This window comes from Apodemus sylvaticus, chromosome 6 (assembly GCF_947179515.1).
Source record: "Apodemus sylvaticus chromosome 6, mApoSyl1.1, whole genome shotgun sequence".
Taxonomy (NCBI): Eukaryota; Metazoa; Chordata; class Mammalia; order Rodentia; family Muridae; genus Apodemus; species Apodemus sylvaticus.
Window position 1 is genome coordinate 36,528,995 of NC_067477.1, and position 21,644 is coordinate 36,550,638.

General features: G+C 44.9%; 1 protein-coding gene across 1 annotated transcript in view; it reads right to left on the reverse strand.

Annotated features, from left to right (window-relative positions):
- Positions 1 to 788: 788 nt before the first annotated feature.
- The window catches only part of Flvcr2 (FLVCR heme transporter 2), a 64,827-nt gene continuing 43,971 nt past the window's right edge, over positions 789 to 21,644 (reverse strand). Inside the window, exons 4-10 of the mRNA XM_052185385.1 lie at positions 17,353 to 17,420; positions 15,133 to 15,236; positions 11,191 to 11,301; positions 9,954 to 10,059; positions 9,718 to 9,829; positions 9,215 to 9,270; positions 789 to 2,344 (exon numbers count right to left, since the gene is read on the reverse strand). Coding sequence (XP_052041345.1) covers positions 2,267 to 2,344; positions 9,215 to 9,270; positions 9,718 to 9,829; positions 9,954 to 10,059; positions 11,191 to 11,301; positions 15,133 to 15,236; positions 17,353 to 17,420 — 635 coding nt within the window. The 3' untranslated portion in view covers positions 789 to 2,266. The remainder of the gene's footprint in view (positions 2,345 to 9,214; positions 9,271 to 9,717; positions 9,830 to 9,953; positions 10,060 to 11,190; positions 11,302 to 15,132; positions 15,237 to 17,352; positions 17,421 to 21,644) is intronic.

Here is a 21,644-nt window from a genome sequence, read left to right on the forward strand (position 1 = left end):
GTGATTCAGGCTGGCTTCATTTGTAATGCCAAAAGAGAATGCAGTTCAGACCTCAGATCCCCATGGCTCTGGAAAGTCAGTTCAACGGGAAGAATTACCTTCATCCTTTCACAGTGGGTCCCTCTGGAGAGCATCTCAGAAGGGGCTGAGCGAGTGTGAGACGGTACGGCTCCCTGCGCGTACATCCTACGATCGTCTTGACGTGCGAGTCCAGGGAAAAGGTGCAGATATGCACTTAGCTCATACGATGAATATCAAGACTCCTTAGGGACGGGGCTCAGTCCCTCCCCTCTCACTAGTAGAGTCCTGGTCTCTCCAGATGAGAATTGCTAAGAACAAGATCAGAATGGGGAAGGCGAGGGCGAGGAGGGAGTACCTTTTGGGAAAAAGTCACCAAGCTGCCACTGCGAGAACCAGGCTGTGCTGGTGTGGGTCTGGGGTGGTCAAACAAAGCACTTCAGTTCCCTTTGAGGCAGAGCCAAAGACAACACTGGGCCTTCCCTTCGGGAGGAGCACATTCCAGTGTGTACACTGGACAGGAAAAGTCAGGGTCACAGGTTGGCCGCTGAGTTAAAGCTTCTACGTAGGCGGTTAGGGACCTTTAAAGCCTCCTTAAAAATCCAACAGGATGTTACGCCCTTGTCAACAACGGACACAGATGCCCTGCTAGCCCTAAGCCCTGCCTTTACCCCCAGCCATCTCCCAGACAGTCTCAGGAAAGTTCAGTAACCTTGTGGGGACCCCCCCCCCCCAAAGCTGCCACTACCTCACTAAATGATGAGGCAGACCACTTTGAAAATCTTTATTGCCTTAAAATATTTGGTATTACAAACAGGAAATACAAATTATGTTTTTTAAATAAATGGATTGAGTAAACATGTCCACTTTGAACAATTGAAGAAAAAACACCTTTCTCTTGACAGAAAGTAAGGTATCTCTCTCTTCCATCGCTAACACTCCCTCCACCTGGCTGCTGCTTCCCTCCCATCCAGTGCTCAGGTCTATACACCCACAAACACGCATGTGTGTACACACCAGCAGATCCCCTCTGGCCCAACACCCCAGTATTGCAGGCAAACTGGGTAATCTGGTATGCTAAGGCCAGACAACCCAATGATCCATGACCAGATTGCTCAAGGCACAGGAACAATTAGCTGCCAGTTTCTCTTTGGGGAAGACACTAGGAGAGCCCATGAGTATAACCAGCAGACTGGGTGGGTAAGAAGGTCAACTGGGATTGGTTTCAAAAGAATCCTTTTAACTGTAAAATATCTGACAAAGATTCTTGCTAGCAGGGGCAGGGAGAGGGTTTGGTTGTTCAAATACAGTCTTCAATATGCATGGGATCATGTTTAACTGAATCAGACATGTCTATTTTAAGAGAGGCCTGCTACCTCTCTCCTCGGGGATAGCCTTATTTGTCAGAATAGAATGAGTGAGGCTAACTTTTAATAAAGGTTAGAGCCAATGAGGCCCTGATGGCTGCATTTCCCAGTGCAATATCCAATGAAGATATTCTGAGTGGCCTGGGACACAGAAGGCCCTAGGTGAGCACCACATTGGTAGGAAAACACTTTTCATCCAAACTTGGCTTCACACACACTCATGACAGCCCCCTGCACTGTCGCATGTAGGCAGAGAACCCTCACTAATCTGTTTCTCCTTTGGGGGCACAGAGGTTTTGTCTTGTTTACTGGTGTTTAGTCTCCTTGACTCTCAAGAAAGACAATCTGAAGAAACACTGCAGTTAGGGGAGTAGGGGGAAGGCCAAAGCCAAGAGTCCAGATAGAGCTGTCTTGGAATGATGGAAGCCTGTCTCCACCAGTGCTTCCTCTCATGACCCTTGGGCAGAGCAGTTCACCCATTCTCAATAAGAAGTGCTCTTAAGACATTAGAAAAAGTTAATATCCTGAATAAGCTTTCTTAGGATAATTTTGCAAGCATTCTCCACGAGAGAAGAAAGGGATAAGAGAAGGCAAGAGACCAAGCAAGGACGGACTCCAACACCCTCCGCACCCTCTCCCAGCACAAGACCTAACAGGGGAGTGGGGACCAGAATCCAGTCTGCATCTGGAGAGAGGTGAGGTTTTCCCCGAGTAAACCATCCAGGTTCTCAGGTAGGGTCCAGTAGGCTTAGGCACTGCCGTGCAAGGCACACATCTTCCGGCTGCTTCTAAAAGTTTCCCCGTGAAAATCTAAGAGCTGGCAGTAACAGCTAACTGGAACCAAGAGGTGAGTGTCTGTGTTCGAGCCTCTGCCCCCTCTCTCAGAGATGAGCTTCCGACACGACGGTGGGTATCTTGCTGGTATTGCTCTCCTCCTCCTCTTCCTCCTCCTGGACTTTCTAGAAGGCAAAGAAAACAGCCCTGTAATTGAAGCATACAGACCTCTTCCAGCCTGGCTGAAGCAGCAACCTGTCCATAACCGGTCAGTGCAAGTACAAGCTCAGAAGGCCACTCAGTGTCCCCGTGGACATGAAGAAACAGACATGCAGCCCAGCCCGAGTGCGTCCCCCAGGTACCATCTCCCACCATCACCATTCATCAGAGGACCAAAGCCAGCCTCCTGTCCCCTAGCCCCAAACTCACCTCCCCAAGTCAGCAACTAAACTAACTGTCCCTGGTTCCAGATCAGCACTTCCCTCAGAATCTCCAGCCAGCCCATTGCCAGGCGACCCCCAGAATGAAGGTTCATCATGATGTCCGTGGAAGAGATACCATTCAAGCAGTTTCCAGACATCCTATCTAGCTGTTTATCTGAACTCCATCACTATGCAATTATCCATATTCAGAAAATCACTGCAGAAACTTTTGGAGGGGACCAGTTTGGACATGGCTTCTTTGGGGGAAGGATGGCATGAAGTTCATTTGTAGGAGGTCTCCTGACTCTGGCTCACACTTGGTTAAGTGGGTTTGGGATTAAGTATGGCCTGGAAATTCCCCTGTAGGGGACCCTGGTGCATATTGCCAGCTTGGGTATTTGTCTGTTTTCTAATTGCCAAAAGTGCCTTGAACGCAGACACTACTACAGAGCCAGTGCTGTTCAAGGCCCAGAGGAGAGTGTGCAGGGCCACGCCAGAGACAATGCCAGCTGGACAAACAGTGCTTTTGTCTCTAGGAATGCTTGGGTCCCGTCTGTGGCAAAGGCCACAACTAGTAAGCCGGCCTTCTCATTCGCAACCTCTCATGCCTCTTGGCACCAGATCTGCCTCAGCCGTTACTAACCCCCATTCAGACAACTCAGAGTTGACTTGGTCACTCTGCATTTGACACACAATGTACACATGCCTGCCTCCAAAGCCACCACCTCAAAATCGCCATCAGAAATAGCTTAGCAAAGATGCAGCCCTACAGTCTAGGTGCTGGAAACCCAAGGTCTCGTAGTCAAGGTCAAGTCATTGGCCCTGTCATTAAGTTCTCTCTTTACCTAAACAGCATCTCACTGATGTATAGAGTGGGCAGCTGCAACCAGACCTGATTTATGCCGTCCTCGATGGGCTCTGACTACGTGTTTATCTCCACGCGTCTGAGTCACACTGAGTGCCAAAGGGCAGATAATGCAGAGAAAGGATGCCCTGACCACTGTAGCCTCTTTCCTGTCAGCCCCAGCCTGACTCTGACCTGCCCTTAATTCCAAGTACCTACAGATGCCAATGAGGGCCAAAATACAAGAGTACAAATGGGTGAGTCCTATTACAGGGACTTAAAGTACCTAGTCCCATTCAGTACTGCCTTTAATATCTTATACTCAATGAGATTGAGCCAACAACTCCACTTGACTAACAGATAGAATAGATGTACAAGAATCTGGCTCCAACAAGAGTGACGTTTTAAAAGTGAAAAAGTAAACAAGATGGAAATATGTATATCTGTAGATATTAAGTGTAGAGTTTAATTGATTACAAAGTTGGGGGGGGGTGGCACACACCTTTAATCCCAGCACTTGGGAGGCGGAGGCAGGTGGATTTCTGAGTTCCAGGCCAGCCTGGTCAACAGAGTGAGTTCCAGGACAGCCAGGGCTATACAGAGAAACCCTGTCTTGAAAAAGCCAAAAAAAAAAAAAAAAAAAAAAAAAAAAAAAAAAACAAAGTGTGTGTGGGTGTGTGGGGTGTGGGTGTGTTTACGAGAATATGTTCAAGAGAGTGCAAGACCCACAGAGAGCCTCAGATCCCCTGAAGCTGAAGTTACAGGACCTGGTGAGTTTCTGAGAATTAAACTACTAAACTTGGGCAATACAGTATTAGTATAAAATACATGTTCATGTGATATATAAATTTATTTACATTTCTTGTTTGCCTTTATCTTCTAACTTAAATACAGCAAAATCACATGTCATATGGCACTAAAGTCACAGTCCCAATTAAAAAAATTTTCACCAAGAATATTTTATTACAGATACCTTTTCCCAGCATTATTGGGAAAAGTATTCTAAATCACTGTGGCTCTATACACAGCACAGTGAAAGCCCATGTCTCTGGTGGCCTTTGCTCTTCACACTGGGCCAGATAACAAACAGCATTCCTACCTTGGGCTTTCCCTGTCTCCCAGTAACACTCTATTATGGGCTCCTCCCCCTCGCTCTCTACTGCCTGCCAACTCTAGACTGTGATTTCAGAATACAAACAGTAAAGAACTAAAGATTCTCAGGTATAAGCCAGCACATCACCTTGAATGCCCAAAGCACTTCCTATAGAAAAACTTCGCCTTAGAAAACTGGCAAAGGTTTTTCAAAATGATCAATGCCCAGCCTTGGCACTCACGCCCACTACTGAAGGAACACGGGTAGAATTGGCTGCATCTTTCCAAAGAAGTTAGCAATCCATAACATTTTTAAAACTGCATGACAGCTGATCCATTTTCCCAGGAAACATTGTACACTTCGCACAGCAATCCAGCTTCTATCATGTTCATCCCTAGCCTATTCATTATAATGTAGGAGGCACGGAGGTCTATGCGTCTACCGATGAGCGCTAGGGGAACCAGGAATGTTAAATACACAAGGTTGCCCCTTCCAAGGAAGAGATGCTTAACCCAATCTTCCCAGAAAGCTGGGAGTAGGTGTGGTTAATAACCTGGCGACCTTTGTGACCTCATTGGATCCTCCCAGACTCTTATCTAAGTTTGTTTTTCTCAGTTAATCAATAGAACCCATCTTTATGGAAGGTGTCACATGTGCTTTACCAAGAGTTTCAATGTAGTTATCTCTGATCTGTAGCTTAGTTTGTTCCTCAAGGAGATTTATGTGTTTTGTTATAGACACAGGATTGAGTTAATTACCACCAGGAACGTTTACACCAAATTGTTCTATGCTTAAAAATGCCTAAAACAAACTATTCCAGAGTTAGATTCCCCAAGTTTGAACCAACACTGGCTTCTTAGTTGTGTCAAACCAAACTGCCTTCTAGCCTCCCACAGATCATTATTAGTTTGCAGAGCATTGTGGTCACAAAGACAACTCCCCCATTATAATATTAACACCACACTCAAACCAAGTGAGTTAACCAGCTACGAATTATAGTAGTGTTTATAGCAATCATGAATACTTTAATGTCCAAACAGAAGACTGTTAAATAAATTATGGCTTCCTCATATTAAAGAACACTGTGAAGTCATTAAAAGTGCATTGTGGAAGACTGGTAGCCTTGGAGTGTTGTAGTAATTAGAATAGAGACTATTTAAAGAAGAGCATTAGTAACATTTTTACTAAATGATTAACAAAAGCTGTCTGAACTTCTTGTGTCAAAGAAATTGTAGAAGCAGTGGTGCTTGATATTAATGTAATTAAAGATGCTATACCAGCAATAAGCAAGCCCACTAACCTCTTGCTTCTACTTAAAACCTAACTCACTTCTTCCAGTATTTGGAAGTTTTTATTTATTTTTCAGAATACCAAAGTCCTGTAATAGCCGGGTGGTGGTGGTGCACGCCTGTAATCCCAGCACTCTGGGAGGCAGAAGCAGGCAGATCTCTGAGTTCAAGGTCAGCCTGGTCTACAGAGTGAGTTCCAGGACAGCCAGGGCTATACAGAGAAACACTGTCTCGAAAAAACCAAATCCAAAAAAACCAAACCAAACAAACAAACAAAAAGCTAGTTGATTGACCACCATAACAGACATGCCAGATTTCAATACATTAACACAATTAGAAAGTGTACAATCAATACAACTCAAACTAAATACTGTAGAAAAACAAAGTAATTTTAACATTGCCAGTTAATAAAAGATTAGGAGCCTTAACACATGCACTAACACTTGTTTGAAATCCAGATCCTGTCCCAATTTTATCCACTGCAACTGTAACTTCATAAAAGGCAGTTGTGAATTTTAAAATATCTCTGAAGATGTCTAGAACCAGCCTTCCAAATGAAGACTGTTATTTCCAATATTGGATTGATTTCTATACCAATCCATGATTGAGTCGGAATTAAAAGAAATAGAAGAGTCATAACAATTTCTCTACTTGATTAATTTTTCAAAGTCAGTTTTCACAGTCTCCATGCAGTATTCAAGAGGATTTAGATAGATGTTTGGAACAATGAATTTATACTTTTTATGATACTTTTCAAATTATTGGAGAGGAGGTTCAGAATTTAAGAGTAAGAAGCCATCTCGAGTGTCATGCTAAATACCAATGGATTTGTGTTACTTCTAAAATTTACAATGATAGTCACTCTAATTGGGAAAAAAGTTCAAAGACACTTTATTTGGCATAATTCTAACACCTCTAGATGTTTTAACTTTGCATAGTGAAATAATGAATTTAAAGAATGCTGCTTCACTGAACTTTGATGCTGCAGATATTGCTGATAAAATTATTCAAGGCCCGAGGTCAGTAATTCTATCTTGGTCAAGCTTCAAGGATGGTATATATGGCTTGATCATGCTATCCCTCCTTGTCCTGGAAATACTCTTATTCCTGCCCATTGTGATAAAACTTGCCTTTAACAACATCAATATGGTGACGGTCAAAATACATGGCTTGAAACTAAAAATGCATCACCATACAGAGTTATTAATTTAACAGGCTGGCAATCCAAGGATGGGTAAGATTCTGCACAGATCCTTACCAACCTAAGACAGAATAGCATTGCTTTTGATAATGCATATTCCATGACCAGTAAGGAAGGCATTCTTGTCAGAACGACCTAAGATAGGCTCAGTCTTGTTATTAAAATAAAAAAGTGGGAAATGGGCTGGGCGGTAGTGGCACACACCTTTAATCCCAGCACTTGGGAGGCAGAGGCAGGCAGATTTCTGAGTTCGAGGCCAGCCTAGTCTAAAGAGTGAGTTCCAGGACATCCAGGGCTCCACAGAGAAACCCTGTCTTGAAAAAAACAAAATAAATAAATAAATAAATAAATAAATAAATAAATAAATAAATTGGCGTAAAAGCAGACTGGAAAAAATTAAACCCGCTTCAGCCTCAGAACTGGCTGGGGTCATGCTAAAATAAAGAAGGAGGAGGAGGAATAAAGTGGGGGGAAGAGGAAGGAAGAAGAGAGAGAGACTCTAATCAAACAACCAAAACAAAAACAAAAACAGGTCATTATCCTGCTCTAGCCTAACAAGTCCTGTACTACAGCACTCATTAGACTAAAGCAGGATAATCACCATGAGTTTGAAGCCAGCCTGGGCTACATAGTAAGTTCTACACTAGTCAAAGATAAATAAAGTCAATGCTGAAGAGATGTCCGGTTCAATAGTTAAAGGCTTCTACAGATTAGCATGAGGACATGAGATGAGATCCCTAGAACCCAGTCAAATGTTGGGTGGCCATAGAGACCCACCTGTAGTTCTAGCAACAAAAAGTGGAGCCAGGATCCCCCAGAACAACCTAGCTAATCAAACTAGCTGTATGCACGAGCTGCGTTCATCTAGTCTGCTTCAGTGCAGAAGGTAGAAGATAAACAAGGAAAATTCCTGCCGCCAACCATGGGTGTCACACACAGGCACATACCCTACATGTATGCACATACACTACACATATGCAGTTACATGGCCAGTAACATATTTCTAGATAATAAAATTATGACATGATTTAAAGACTTTTGTATGTTTGCTATGTTCATATTTTCTATGAATGATGGTAGTACACCTGTAATGAATTTGATGGTGTGTGTGTGTGTGTGTGTGTGTGTAAAACAAAACAAATATCCTATTTTGGTTCCTCACACTCCTAATTCCTTTCCTCTTCACTTGAACCTGCCTCCTCCATGCTGGGACTGAAGGCAGGCTCTGGGAATGGTAAGTAAGCATTCTGCCACTGAGTTCCCCACCCTGTCTTAATCCTATTATTTTGGTTTGGTTTGGTTTTTTGAGACAGGATTTCTCTGTGTAGCTATCCTGGAACTCATTTTGTAGGCCAGGCTGGCCAATCCTATTATTTTGGATAAAGTGGTTTCCAGCTGACATGAGCAAATGTGAAATACTTCTGTTCTAGAGCATACCCCTGATCCCACCCCACCTCCCATTGGCACCAGCTCCTGCTTCTTGACTTGCACTTTTAGAGATCTTCTGACAACCTGTGGGCTCCATCCCCATAACTCTGCCTACAAGGAGGCAATCACCAATACCATCACAGAGTGGTCAACCCAGGTGCCTATGTTCCCTCGGTAGTCATAGACGCCAAGCTGTTAGCAGTGAAGCCAAGGACCCAAAACTTATTTCAGGACCACAAGAGGAGATGCTGTTTAGCAGTTTGTGACAGCAATGATAATGCTCTGAGGATCACAACAGGAGACTGGGGGCTGGTTGAAAGTCAAAGATGGGGATGGAGAAGCAGCTCAATGTTTGAGAGAACCGGCTGCACTTACAGAGGACCCATGTCTGCTTCCCAGTACCTACACGATTGCTCAAAAACACATGCAATTCCAGTTCTGAGTGATGTGATACTTTCTTCTGGCCTCTGTAGTCACTAAGCATGCACATGCTACACATGTATACAAGCAGGCAAACATTCATAACATGTAAAATAAAAATAAACCTTTTGAAGAATTTAGAAAGAAAATGGAAGAAGTTTCTAAGAAATAAGAACAGTACTAGACACCCACTGAGGAAATTCTTTGGATGCCATATTTATGAGAGGTGATCTTGTCTCACAGTCACCACAAAAAACCAGTTCCTCTGGGAGCTCCTGGAAGCCCCACCTGTGTTACTACATCCTTATCAACAGCTTAAGACCCAGATCATACCCACACCAAGCTCCCACACACTCACAGTCTCAGGAGCATCCTTGTTTGCCCTCTGTCTCCGAAGATCTGACTTAATGAAAGCTGAGATCAAAAAAAGAAGAGCGTCAAAGCAGAGTCATCAAGCAAATCTCATTTCCCTAAGGGTCACCGCTATCCTAATCCTACGTCAGAACATCAGGATAGAACTGGCACCATTACCCCCAAGGCACTGCTGTGCTTGAAATGCAGAAGCCAATCATGACACTGACTAAGGATCTCTTAAAAAGGGAATTTTGTACATCTAACCACCCACAAATCCTCACCATACAAATTAGGGAACTGAGGTCCTCCCAGAGCCACTTGAATAAGTTGTGGAAGTCAACATCAAACATGGACCTTCTAATGCCAAAAAGAACTAACCCGTCCCAAAGACATCCACCAAGCCCTCTGATCTACCCGCACATGTGTGCTACCCATTATAATCACCAGTCAATACACAGGTGCCAATGAATACTCTGAGCCTCATCTGGCTCTCGGCACTCCACTCACCTGTCAGAGCTGACCCAAGGGCAAGGAACACACACAGGAAGATGTTCCCAGGCACTGATCCATAGTTGTCAATAATCTGGCCTTGGGAGATGGTGAAGATGATCCCAAATACCTGGAAAAACATCAGGAAGGCAGGGAACAAGGAATAATCAAGTAGGCCATGGGGAAGGTTAAGATGCCCTACTGTTAGAGGATCACGGCAAGGCAAGGAGCAAAGAAAAAAAACAGGACTCTACCTGTGCCGACACATTGAGGAGGCCAGACGACACGCCTTCAGATTCTGGGTATGTGAGCTCCACAGCAAACTCAAACCCCAGGGGCAGATAGCCAGTCATGAAGAAGCTGAAGTCCAAGCCCAGAGAATAAGGCAATGGAGCGCCTCCAGAACAAGTCCGGGAGCCCTCCTTCCCTGCTGAGACTCCCTCCTCCCTCCCTCCCTCCCTCCCTCCCTCCCTCCCTCCCTCCCTCCCTCCCTCCCTCCCTCCCTCCCTCCCTTCCTTCCTCCCTCCCCTGCTTTTCTCTTCCCAGCAGATTATCTGTCCATCCTCTACAGTGGTCTACGTAAACAGGGATCTCTAGGCCTTGTGCTCAGTGGGTCTCTAATGTCTTCCACGTTCTTCCCTCCGGCAAGCAATGGCACATTAGCATTTATGGAAGAAACAAGAGTGTCTTGTGCATTTCAGCTTCGGTTGGGAATATGTGTCCCAGACCCACAGGTCCTGGGTTAGAAGGGGAAGTCCCTGGACATTGGGCTACATGGAACATCACCAAGGATCTCTGGAACCTAGGAGGGGGAGTTTGTTGTTCTCTTTCTTTCCTCCCCACTAGGAGGTCAGGAAGCACTGGGGGCCAGGTATTTACCTCTCACACTTTCATAGACAGGCACTTGCTGTCTGAGGGAAAAGAGCTGGGAGGTGGAGCCGGCGAAGTCCCTGTGACTCTGTATTTTGACACATCTGAAGATACCAATTCCTCCCACCTGCCCTGTGCTCCCTAGTGCTCCCTCATTCCTTCCAACCAACCTACAAAGTTGGCCCCTCTTGTTTTCATCTTCAGACGAGGAGGCAGAAACTCAGATTATACCTGTGCTCTAATGCCCTAGACCCAGGGCCAACCCAGCAGTCTCTAGAATCTCAAATGTCTTGAAGGCATAGGCCACATTTCCTTCCATCCCAACAGGATAGCCCAGCTACCTGATGTGACTCAGTGTTTTGTTTTGTTTGTGATTTTTTTTTTGAGACAAAATAATTGAGCCCCAGCTGGGTCAGAAACTGTAATTTACCATGTAGACCAGGCTGGCCCCCAACTCACAGAGATCTGCTGACCTCTGCCTCCTGGGTGATGGCATTGAAGGTATCTCTTGAGGCCAGTGAGGAGACAGCAAAGGGGGCATGCACTGCATCCTAGGCTACAGGCCACTCTAGGAGCCAGAGGATGTGCTTCCCAATTAAGTAGGTGAGACTTGGAACTTACCCCAGTGTGCCAGCAGTGATGAATACTACCCACAAACGGTTCAGGTTCAAGGTGAATGTGTATACCACCATGCCCACCAGAGTCATGATGTACACTACCAGGGTTGTCTCCCTATGGATAAATGCAAAAGAGTTGAGTTACCTATTCCACTAACAGTACCTAGCAGGCTCATCTGTTCATTCTACAAGGATCTGATGAATATCTGTTCTATTTCCAACTCTCTGAAGTATGTTGGCACATTTACCTTCATAGAAGTGTCTCCATATAGGTAAAGAACACTAATCCAACAATTATTCATTTACAATAAATAATTACACCGTGATCAATGTTACAAAGAGTAAGACTAATAAATATGAAGTCATTCTACTAGCTGTGAGTTCTGTTTCTGTATAGACCTCTCTATATAAACATTAGCTATAGTCAAGGTGCTAATGGTTAAGACTACTTAAAACTTTCTTCTTCTTCTTCTTCTTCTTCTTCTTCTTCTTCTTCTTCTCCTTCTTCTTCTTTTTCTTCTTCTTCCTCCTCCTCCTCCTCTTCCTCCTTATCCTTCTCCTCTTCCTCTTCCTCCTCTTTCTCTTCCACTCCTCCTCCTCCTTTTCTTTTCTTTTGAGATAGGGTTTTCCTCAGACTGTCCTGGAACTCACTCTATAAACCAGGTTGAACTCAAACTCAGATATCCACCTGCCTCTGGCTCCCAAGTGCTGGGATTAAAGGCCTGAGCCACTACTGCCCAGCTCCCTTAAAGCTTTCAATACTACATGTGGAGTATCAAACCCCCCTAGCAGTGCTGGGCTTACTGACTCCCTCTGTAAGCTCTTCCTGTAGCCATTTGCACGGTTTCTCTGGTTGACTCGATTGGATCTGAACTACTTTGCTCTAGACGATGGAGCTGAAAGAGAATGTTCTCTCACCCTGAGCTAAGTGTGCTCTACTCCGAATGCAGGGGCGACCCTGTGGCCTACTCTCTGCTGCCTTTTTCTTTGTGCTAGATCTGATGTCAGACTCACCCTCCTGTGCTCTTCCACACACAACCTTCGGAGTGCTCGCCACACAGGACTGTCTTGTGGCCCTGATTCCCGCAAACAGACTTGCATGACTTGCTTCCTGTTCCCCGTACCACTCTGCATAGGGTGCTGGCTCAGGACACCCTTCTGCCTGCCGTGAGCAACAGGACTCAGATATGAGTGCTCAAAACCTTCACAGGTCTCCTCAGAAGCCAGAACACAGTGGGACACAGCAAGCACACTATGGTATAGGCAACTCTTTTATTTGAATTTCTTGTGATCTGACCCCTCCAACATAGCTCTACGTAGAACCCACGAAATCAAAGGTCATTGTGAACTGTTACGTCTAAAATGGTTTGGGTCAGAGCTGACCCCTGAGAAGCACTTCCTGTACCTGCATATGAATTCATAGTTTTTGTGCTTTTTTCCTTTATAAGCTGATACAAAAAGATGGCTGTTGTCATAGTCTCAGACCTATTCTGAACTACATCCCTGGTCTGACCAGTATTAAGGTGTGCATTTAATAAGTCATTCCTGTCTGACTAAGATTGGTGTTCATGTTGTGTGTGGGGAGCAACTCTTAGACCACAACAGTGTTCAGATTCTGTTACATACTTTACATGTGTTTATGATTGCAATCTCTGGCCACCCATAATTTTACCAATGAAGAAAGAAAGGTTCATGAAGAAACAGAGGTCCACTGTGTGTTCAAAGTCACTACCAGAAGCTGAGTGCCAGTGACCACACGCCTGTAATCCCAGCACTCGGAAGGCAGAGGCAGGCAGGTTTCTGAGTTAGACGCCAGCCTGGTCTACAGAGCATGTTCTGGGACAGCCAGGGCTACACAGAGAAGCCGTCTCTCAAACAAACAGTAAGTGAGTCAATCCAGAAGTTAGGATCTGAACCCAAGCTTGGTTTGAAACATCAGTAATGTCTCAAGCTACACATCAGGAGAATAATTTATTATGCAGTTACATTTTGCAAAGAGGCCAAAGCCATAGCCTCCAGAAGATGCAACTCTGCCCTGGTTTGAGAATAAGGGGCCTCCATCCTTCACCCCATCCACTCCCTCTATTTCCACCACCCTGCAAAGAGCACACTCAGGAACGTGAGTTGTTCTCAGTAATTCTACAAACCCACCAGAGATAAATAAATAAATAACAAAAAATTTGTTTTGCTGTGTTTGTTAAACGACAACTCTACCTTCATACAGTGGCTACTTAAACAAACAAAATAAAACCAACCAACCAAACAACCAACCAAACAAAAAGCTATTCCCAGTTCCAGCCTGAAATAGACCCCAATTCCCAGGTTCCAGCCTCTAACCCAGAGTAGACAAATCCAGGAGTTCGGATAGGAAGAGGCTGATTGACAGCTGGACACTTGTACTAAGCACAGAGCAAGAGTCTTCCCAGGCCTCTACTATATTTTCTAATTCATCTAAATAAATCATCTGGCTGCCCACGACCCAGCCAGGCCAACATTCCAGTCCCTCCCTTCCGCTGCTGCAGGGCAGGCCCTGGAAGAAGGGACACTTCTGTCCTCTTGTCGGGGGTGGCGAGTCTTCAGTGCTTTTGTATCTGGCTGAAACAAGCAACTAACAGATGCAGAGACGAGAAGGCAGCCAAGCCTCACCAGCAGTAATTAAGTTGAGCTCCTCAGCCTTAGGAAGCCTGGCAGCTACATTCCTGGGAGTGGCCTCAGCTGGCCTTTGACTAGACCAACCAAAGTGAGACTTGACCTGCCCAGAGGCTTACAGAAGTGGGTTTGTGTGGCAAAGAACAGGTCAACCACTGTCTTTTGCCTCCAGACACTGGAAACTTTGGAGGCTTCGACAAAGCAGCCTGGAAATGTCGCCCAGCCCAGTGTAGCACCATCCTGGTAGCTGACTCACAGCTGGTGTTCACTGAGTACCCTCTGCATGAGGGGCAACACAGAGTCACAACCAGAAGGAAAGGGCAGGACTGGCAATGTAGCCCATTTTTGCCTAGCATACACAGGTCCTGAGTTCGATTCTCAACACATGGGGGTAAGTTAAAAATAGGTTGGGAGACTGTCCTCTGGCTATCTGTCCTCTGGAGAATTCCTTCAAGGCTGCCTGATGAACAGATGCCCAGCAAATGCCAAAGTCTTCCCATTTACATCCCCAAGCTGAGATTACAAGCACATGCCGCCATGCGTGTCTTTTTAAGTATATCCTGGGGATCAAACTTAGGGTCTCATGCTTACAGAGCAAGCACTTCTCACTTGAGCCAGCCCTCCAATCCCAGCTTGCACTTCACAAAGCGGACCCTTCCACTTCACTGGCATCTGGAGAGTGGGATGTCAGGATTTTGTATTTATAGGCCAGGATTAGGTTGGCATATACTAAAATCTTTTATGATCACTTTGGGCTCTTAGAGTATACCAGATAATCAGGCCCTAGGCATATTTGCAAACAAGATAAAAACAATTGCAAGATTAAATGCACTGCAAACTGGACTAAAACACAGAGAACTCAGTTAGCCCAGAGCAGCTAAGGGCATGGGTCAGGGAAGTCACTGCTCTTTGGGGGTTCCAGAAAACTCTTCAACTGTTGAGATCCACTGGCCATCCTCACCCCACCCAACCCCGCAGCTACCCACCATCCCCATCCCCCACTGTCACACATTCTGTTTCCACTTCTCCACTTTTCATTTTTTTCTTTCCACAAGGCTTTTGGATAAGGAAGAAGACTAAGCCAGGGTTCACGTCCACTACTCCAAGTCCTCCCAGGATCCCACAGAGTGAGTAGAGTTCTACTTTGTAAATGAGGAAGTCAGAACTGTCTGTTTGACTGCTTAGCCCTCCAGCTGCTCCCCACCCCCACCCTCAATGCTAACTAGCTGTGTTCCTAATACCCATGTCATTTCAGAAGTAAGGGGCCCCAGTGCTTGATCAAAAGAGAGTCACTCACTTGTAGGTTTTGGATTTATCCAGCCAGATGCCTGAGATCATAGCTCCGAACATCCCTGCAATGACGATGGTCAGACCGATTCTTCCAGCATTCACTTCTTGCCCCTAGGGAGAACACAGAACCACCCCAACATGGCCAGTATTTAGCAAATACCAGGACAAGATGGCCCCTAAGATAACAACCTCAAGGAAATTCTAGAATAGTTGTTCTTGCCAATAATAATACCCCAGCTGGGCATCTGCGGCCCTGTATGCTGGGATAACATGATCAGACAAATTGTGTCCTTAAAACCACTTACAGTATATATGTATATGTGTATGTATATGTGTATATAATTTTCTAATTTAATTTCTTTTTGAAACAGGGTCTTACCACATAGTCCCATTTAACTTGGAACTTGCTAAGTAGACCAGGTTGGCCTTGAAATCACAAAGAACCACCTGCCTCTGCTTCCCAACTGCTGGCATTAATGAAGTGTACCGACATGCTCACTCAGATATTTTTAAATTAATTCTTACAGTGAGTCTATCTTATGTATTGTTTCCATTTTTATAGAGGACAAAATCTACTGGAACACATATATTTATTTCATCCTATTTTTCAGATGTGTCTAACCTGTGGCCATATATCTCAGGATAGCTATGAATGTGCATATGTGCGCAACATATTTGTAGATAACAATGTCATTTTACAATGTCAAATCATGTTGGACAGTCTTTATAATAATAATAATAACATACAATATGATTATAATAATATATAATATTAACATAATATGTAATAACAATGTTGACATTATTGTTTAATTCTCATAATCCCCACCATACAATCAGGAATCAGTCTGTACCTGTTTGATGATATGAAATAGAGGCACAGTGAGATTCACCTGCTAGCCTAAGCTCACAGCACACATTTTTTAAAGACAGAGCTGGGATATGATCTTAGTTCTAACAATGGAAGGATTCCGACCCTGCAAGTGTGACAGCCATGGCCTTGGTGCGCCTGACTCTGTAACACTCAGTTTCACTTGCCCAACATCCAGCCTCACTGGTTCTGGAAACATTTTTCCTAAATGCTTTAATTGGTTCCAGGACAGCCAGGTTTATGTAGAAAGACCTTGCCTCAAACAAACAATAATTAATTAATTAATTAATTAGAGCTGGAGAGATGACTCAGCAGTTAAGAGCTGGGCAGGGTTGGCTCCTCTTCCCAGAGGCCTAGGTTCAATTCCCAGGACTTACATGGCAGCTCATACCTCTCTGTAACTCCAGTCAAGAGGGATGTAGTGCCCTCTTCTAGTCTATATAGACATTACACACATATGGCACATAGACATTCATACAGGCAAAATACCATATACATAAAAAGAAATAAAACTAGAAAAAAACACTTTAATTGAACATATAGTAGTTTGAAATTAAACATGTCCCATAAAATAAATATTATATCACTATACATCTATCCATGTGTTGGTACTTATTTTGTAGCCTTTTTATATAAAATTTTTTATTTTATTTTATTTTATTTCATTTCATTTTATATGTTTGGGTATTTTGCCTACATGTATGCATATATACCACATCCATGCCTGGTGGTTTCAAGAGGCCAGTAGAAGGTTTCTAGTCCCCTGGAACTAAAGTTATGAGTAGTTGTAAGCCATCATGAGGGTTCCGAGTTCTGAATCCAGGTCCCCTGGAAAAGTAACTAGTGTTCTTACCTCTCTCTAGTTCTTATACGCTACTCCTTAAAAAATAACATTACAAAAGGTAATTGTAACTGGGGAAAGTGGTACATGCCTTTAGTCCAACACTCAGGAGGCAGAGGCAGGCAGGTCTCTGTAAGTTTCAGGCTACCCAAGGCTGTATAATTGAACTCTGCCTCAAAGAGAGAGAGAGACAGAGACAGAGACAGAGACAGAGACAGAGACAGAGACAGACAGACAGAGACAGGGAGACAGAGAGAAAGGTAGTTTATGTCTTTTGCAGAAAAGAGAGAAACCTAAGATGATAACAAGCTTGTCATATTATATCGTTTACTGTGACACCGTTTAAAACCACCAAAATTTAAATTGAGTCCCAGGGCCATCTACCTCCAAATCCCGTAAGCATCCCTCCATTGGAGGCTGCCTAGAACTAGCTAGACCCAAGAGTGGACCGCTCCCCAGCCTGTGCAGAGACAGGCAGTAGCTCTCTGCACACCAGGCTTGGGAATCTGCCTTACCGGGAAGTGCAAGATCACCATGCGATTCAGCAGAGTGGATAAGGCGTAGAAAGCACCAGCATTCAGACCTGAAGGAGAAAGGGTAAAACACATCAGGATCTGCCCAGACCACAGGCTAACCTCTCCCTCCTCCCTGCAGCCATCACAGAAATCCTCTGGTGAGGGAAGAAATCTTTATCCCCACTACCACTCTGTGTGATGTCCTCAGAGGAGAAAACTTCAGGGATATATGAGGCAACCTTCTGGTTCTTCTGAAATAAATTCCTGAAAATAACTCATAGTAGCCCTCATAAACCTTTCTTAGCCACATAACCATTACAGCACAATTCCTTTAGCCTGCCCAGGGGATGACTGTGCAGGACCACTCTGGTCAGAACCATTCACGGTCCTTTCAGCTTTGTCTAGACCTGCGGGGTTCAAACAGGGGTGGGCGTTCCCCACCTTCTCCTGATGAACCTACTTCCTCTATGAGCATCCAGACCTTGGAGCCTTGGCATCCCTCCACCTGCTGTCTGTTTCTCTCCCCCTCTCCACTCCCATAGGTCTGTTGTGTGAAATTAAACCACATCCAAATGAGCATTTAGTTGATGTCCTACTCCATCAGATTATTCAACAAATAACGGAGTACCTAAAAATTACTGATAGAAACAGAGGTTAAGGGACTAGGCAGGAGTGGGGGTGGAGGGATGAGGAGGTGGGGGGGGGGTTCAGTTGGTAAAGTTTCTGCAGTTAAAGCATGAAGACCTGAGTTAGGATCCCTAGATTACATGCACAGAGCTGGGAGTCTGTAACCACTGAGTTTTGGGGAAGGGCAGACACAAGCGGGTCCTGGTGTCCACTGGCCATCCAGCAAAACTGGTGAGCTCCAGGTTTCAGTCAGAGCCTGTGCTTCAAAAGAATAAGATAAATTGGGAGGGAGAATAGGGGACACTATGATGAATTAGAGGGAGGGGACAGATAGGTATAATCAAAATATATTACATAAATATGTTAAGTTTTCCAAGTACAAAACATACTTTTTCAAAAGTGACTTAGGAAGACACCTAATGTTAACCTCTGGCCTCTATACAGGTACATATGCACACACTCACTTGAACACATATGTACATGTAAACATACATACATACATATATATATAAACATATAGCATATGAACATGTTATATATACATACATATGCATTTATAAGCATATATGTATATGTAAACACATACACAAAGGAAGGAAGGAAACAAAGAAAGAAAGTAGATAACAAGGTGATTTGCCCAAAGTCACATAATAAATTAGTAACTATGCTGAGACAGGAACTGACCTAAAGAAGAAAGGGCCTCCTGGCCTTCCCTCAGGGACAACGGCAGTGATGATGAGGATGGTGAAGATAATGCTAGCGATGACAGCATCACATACATAGGTACTGACCCCGTTCTGAGGACCTTACAAACTTTATAATTTCCCTAGAAGTTAACAGTGTTAGCATCCCCATTCTATAGATGAGAAAAATGCACACAGTTAAAGAGCAAATGTAAAACCTAGTGAAGTGATACATACTGGTAGTCGCATCCCACATAGTCCTAGCATTTTACAGACTGGAGGCAGGAGGATCATGAGTAAGAAGGCTAGGCCTGATAAGATCCTATCCAAACAAAACAAAACAAACAAACAAAGAAAAACAAGCATAAACAGGTCTTCCCTACGGCATACTAGGGGACTAGGGTCATTTTGTTATTGGTGGTTGGTTGGTTGTGTTTGTTTCTTTGTTGTTTATGTTTTTGTTTTGAGGATCACAATGCTATCACAAGCACACTTCATATTCAATTTGTGGAGAAGGGTCTAGGACAGGACACACAGCTCACAGCAGGGCTGCCTTGGGAGTTCATCTTCAGTAAAACCAGTCCACAGAGCCTCAGATCACAGAGGCATCAAGATGCTGTTTCTCTTTAGGCCTCAAGGTTTTGTCTAAGGAACAATGATAGTTGAGTACAATAATCTCTCTGGGGGAACACCTCCCTGGAGCACAACTCTCTAGCCATACTTTCCAAGGTCCCCATAAAGGATGGACCAGTGAAAAGAGTCACTGTACTCAAGGACACACTGAATGGCCAGGAGCTAGATAAGACTAGGTCTGTCTGTTCATTTTTAATCACAGGTCATTTTTTATCATAAGCAATGCTGCTGAAATATAGTTGACAAGCTCCCTATATCGGGTTCCCAAGGGAACAAGATACAAAATGAAAGCCAGATTCTCACACAAAATAGATAAGGACTTTCACCCCCACCCCTGCAAGCACACAAGCATTGAAGAGTAAATCTGGGTCTGAAGTTACCCCTGTTGTCTCCAGAGCCCTTGACATTCATTAATCACTAGGCTTCGTGATTTAAAACAAGATGTCTCCAAGCCAGGCCTGTTTCTTCCCATCCCAGCCTCTCTCAGCAGGTCACCCCACAGATGCAAAAGGCTCATTGTGGCTTCCTCAAGACAGGCCTAAGAGGTCCAACAAATGCGAATGTTATCTAAACACAAATGCCAGACTAGTGATTGTCACATAAGAAAACATTCTACAGAGGACCAGAGGGAAGGCTCATTGGGTAAAAGTACCTGTTACCATGTCTGAGGACCCAAATTCTACCCCCAGGACCCACATGGTAGAAGGAGAAGATCTACTCTTGCCAGGTGATTTCAACACTACTGTTAAATGTGATGATGGAAATGCTGACTTAATGTGGTTTATCGATAGCTTCCCCCTGTGCCCAAGTCGTCATCTGACCACCACAAGTGCACAGTGACACATGTGGGCACACATGCACGTATCCCCACAAATAATAAATATATAAAGAGTGTTTAGTTGGTATTCAATCAGCATCTTACTTAAAAGCAAACCCAACGAACTTCAACCACACACCCAGACACTTAGAATTCCATTTCTGAGTCAAGAGAGTCATCAAGAGAGGTGGGGAGAGTTGGAATGTGGGAGGAAACAAGGGAAAGAGAAACAAAACAGCTTGCTGCTTCTTCTCTTCATCTTCCCACCCTTCCTGCTCATCCATTGGACTCCTGGCCGAGGATGACCCTGCCAAAGCCAAGTGAGCTTTGGCTTTAGGTGGGACAGCTGTTCTCAGCTTGGGTCTCCAGCTGAGATGAACAAGAGGGGCAGAATCCCAGAAAACAGATATTATCCAGCTGAAGGGGGAAAAGAACACTTCAATATTAGCATTTCTGTGAGGAAAGAGTCCTGAGAACCCTGGCCCAGGAATCTAAAGCTAAGCTCAGGACCAGGGAGTTAGCAGCCACATGGCTACTGGTGTGTGTCCAGCACCACCCCAGCCCCACCCACTTCATCCTGGGCTCTGGGAATGAGCTCCCAGGTGATTCTAACACTGCTGATGATGGAAAAACCGACTTAGTGTGACTTATCGAGAGCTTCCCCCTGTGCCCAGCTCCACAACCATGGGAGAGGCAAAGGGCAGGGAGCAGAGGCGTGCTCCGGAAGTCTGTCTTGCCCATACTGTACACACTTCCCCCAAAGGAGTTAGCAATGATTCTCAAGCCAATTTTTAGATGTCCTTCCCCATATCTTCCAACGGTGCTAGACAAGGCGGACAATATGAGTCCACTCCTATGTGCAGTCCAAAAGGTGGAACACCTTACACCCGAGAGCAGGAAGAATGGGGATGAAATGCAGGCTCTGCCCTGAGGGCGTGGCCCCTCCTCCACAAATCCAGGGATGGTCTGATATTCATTTCTGACCACTACTGCAAGGGAAGTCCCTATCAGCTCAGGGCAGAAGCAGTGTGTGCACCCTGGGAGCCTGCCACATTTGAGCCTGCCACATTTGGAATGGGCAGGTCCTAAGGTGAAGAACAGACGTGACACCAACCACTGGGCATCCCTTTCCCTTTTTTGAGACCAGTTCCCTCCACCCCCACCCCCCAAAAAACCCTATTTTAAGGACCATTCAAAAGTTCAAAATGAGTTCTTTTAAGTCAGAATCTTCTAGAATGGGACTTGAGAACCTGAATTTTAACACACACAGAGGGAGGGGAGGGAAGAGGGGAGGGGAGAGGGGAGGGGAGGGGACAGGGGAGGGGAGGAGAAAGGGAAGGGGAGGGAAAAGGGGAGGGGAGAGGGGAGGGGAGAGGGGAGGGGAGAGGAGAGGGGAGGGGAGGGGAAAGAGGAGGGGAGGGAAGAGGGGAGGAGAGGGGACAGGGGAGGGGAGGGGGAAGGGGAGAGGAGAGGGGAGGGGAGGGGAAAGAAGAGGGGAGGGAAGAGGGGAGGAGAAGGGAGGGGGGAGGGGA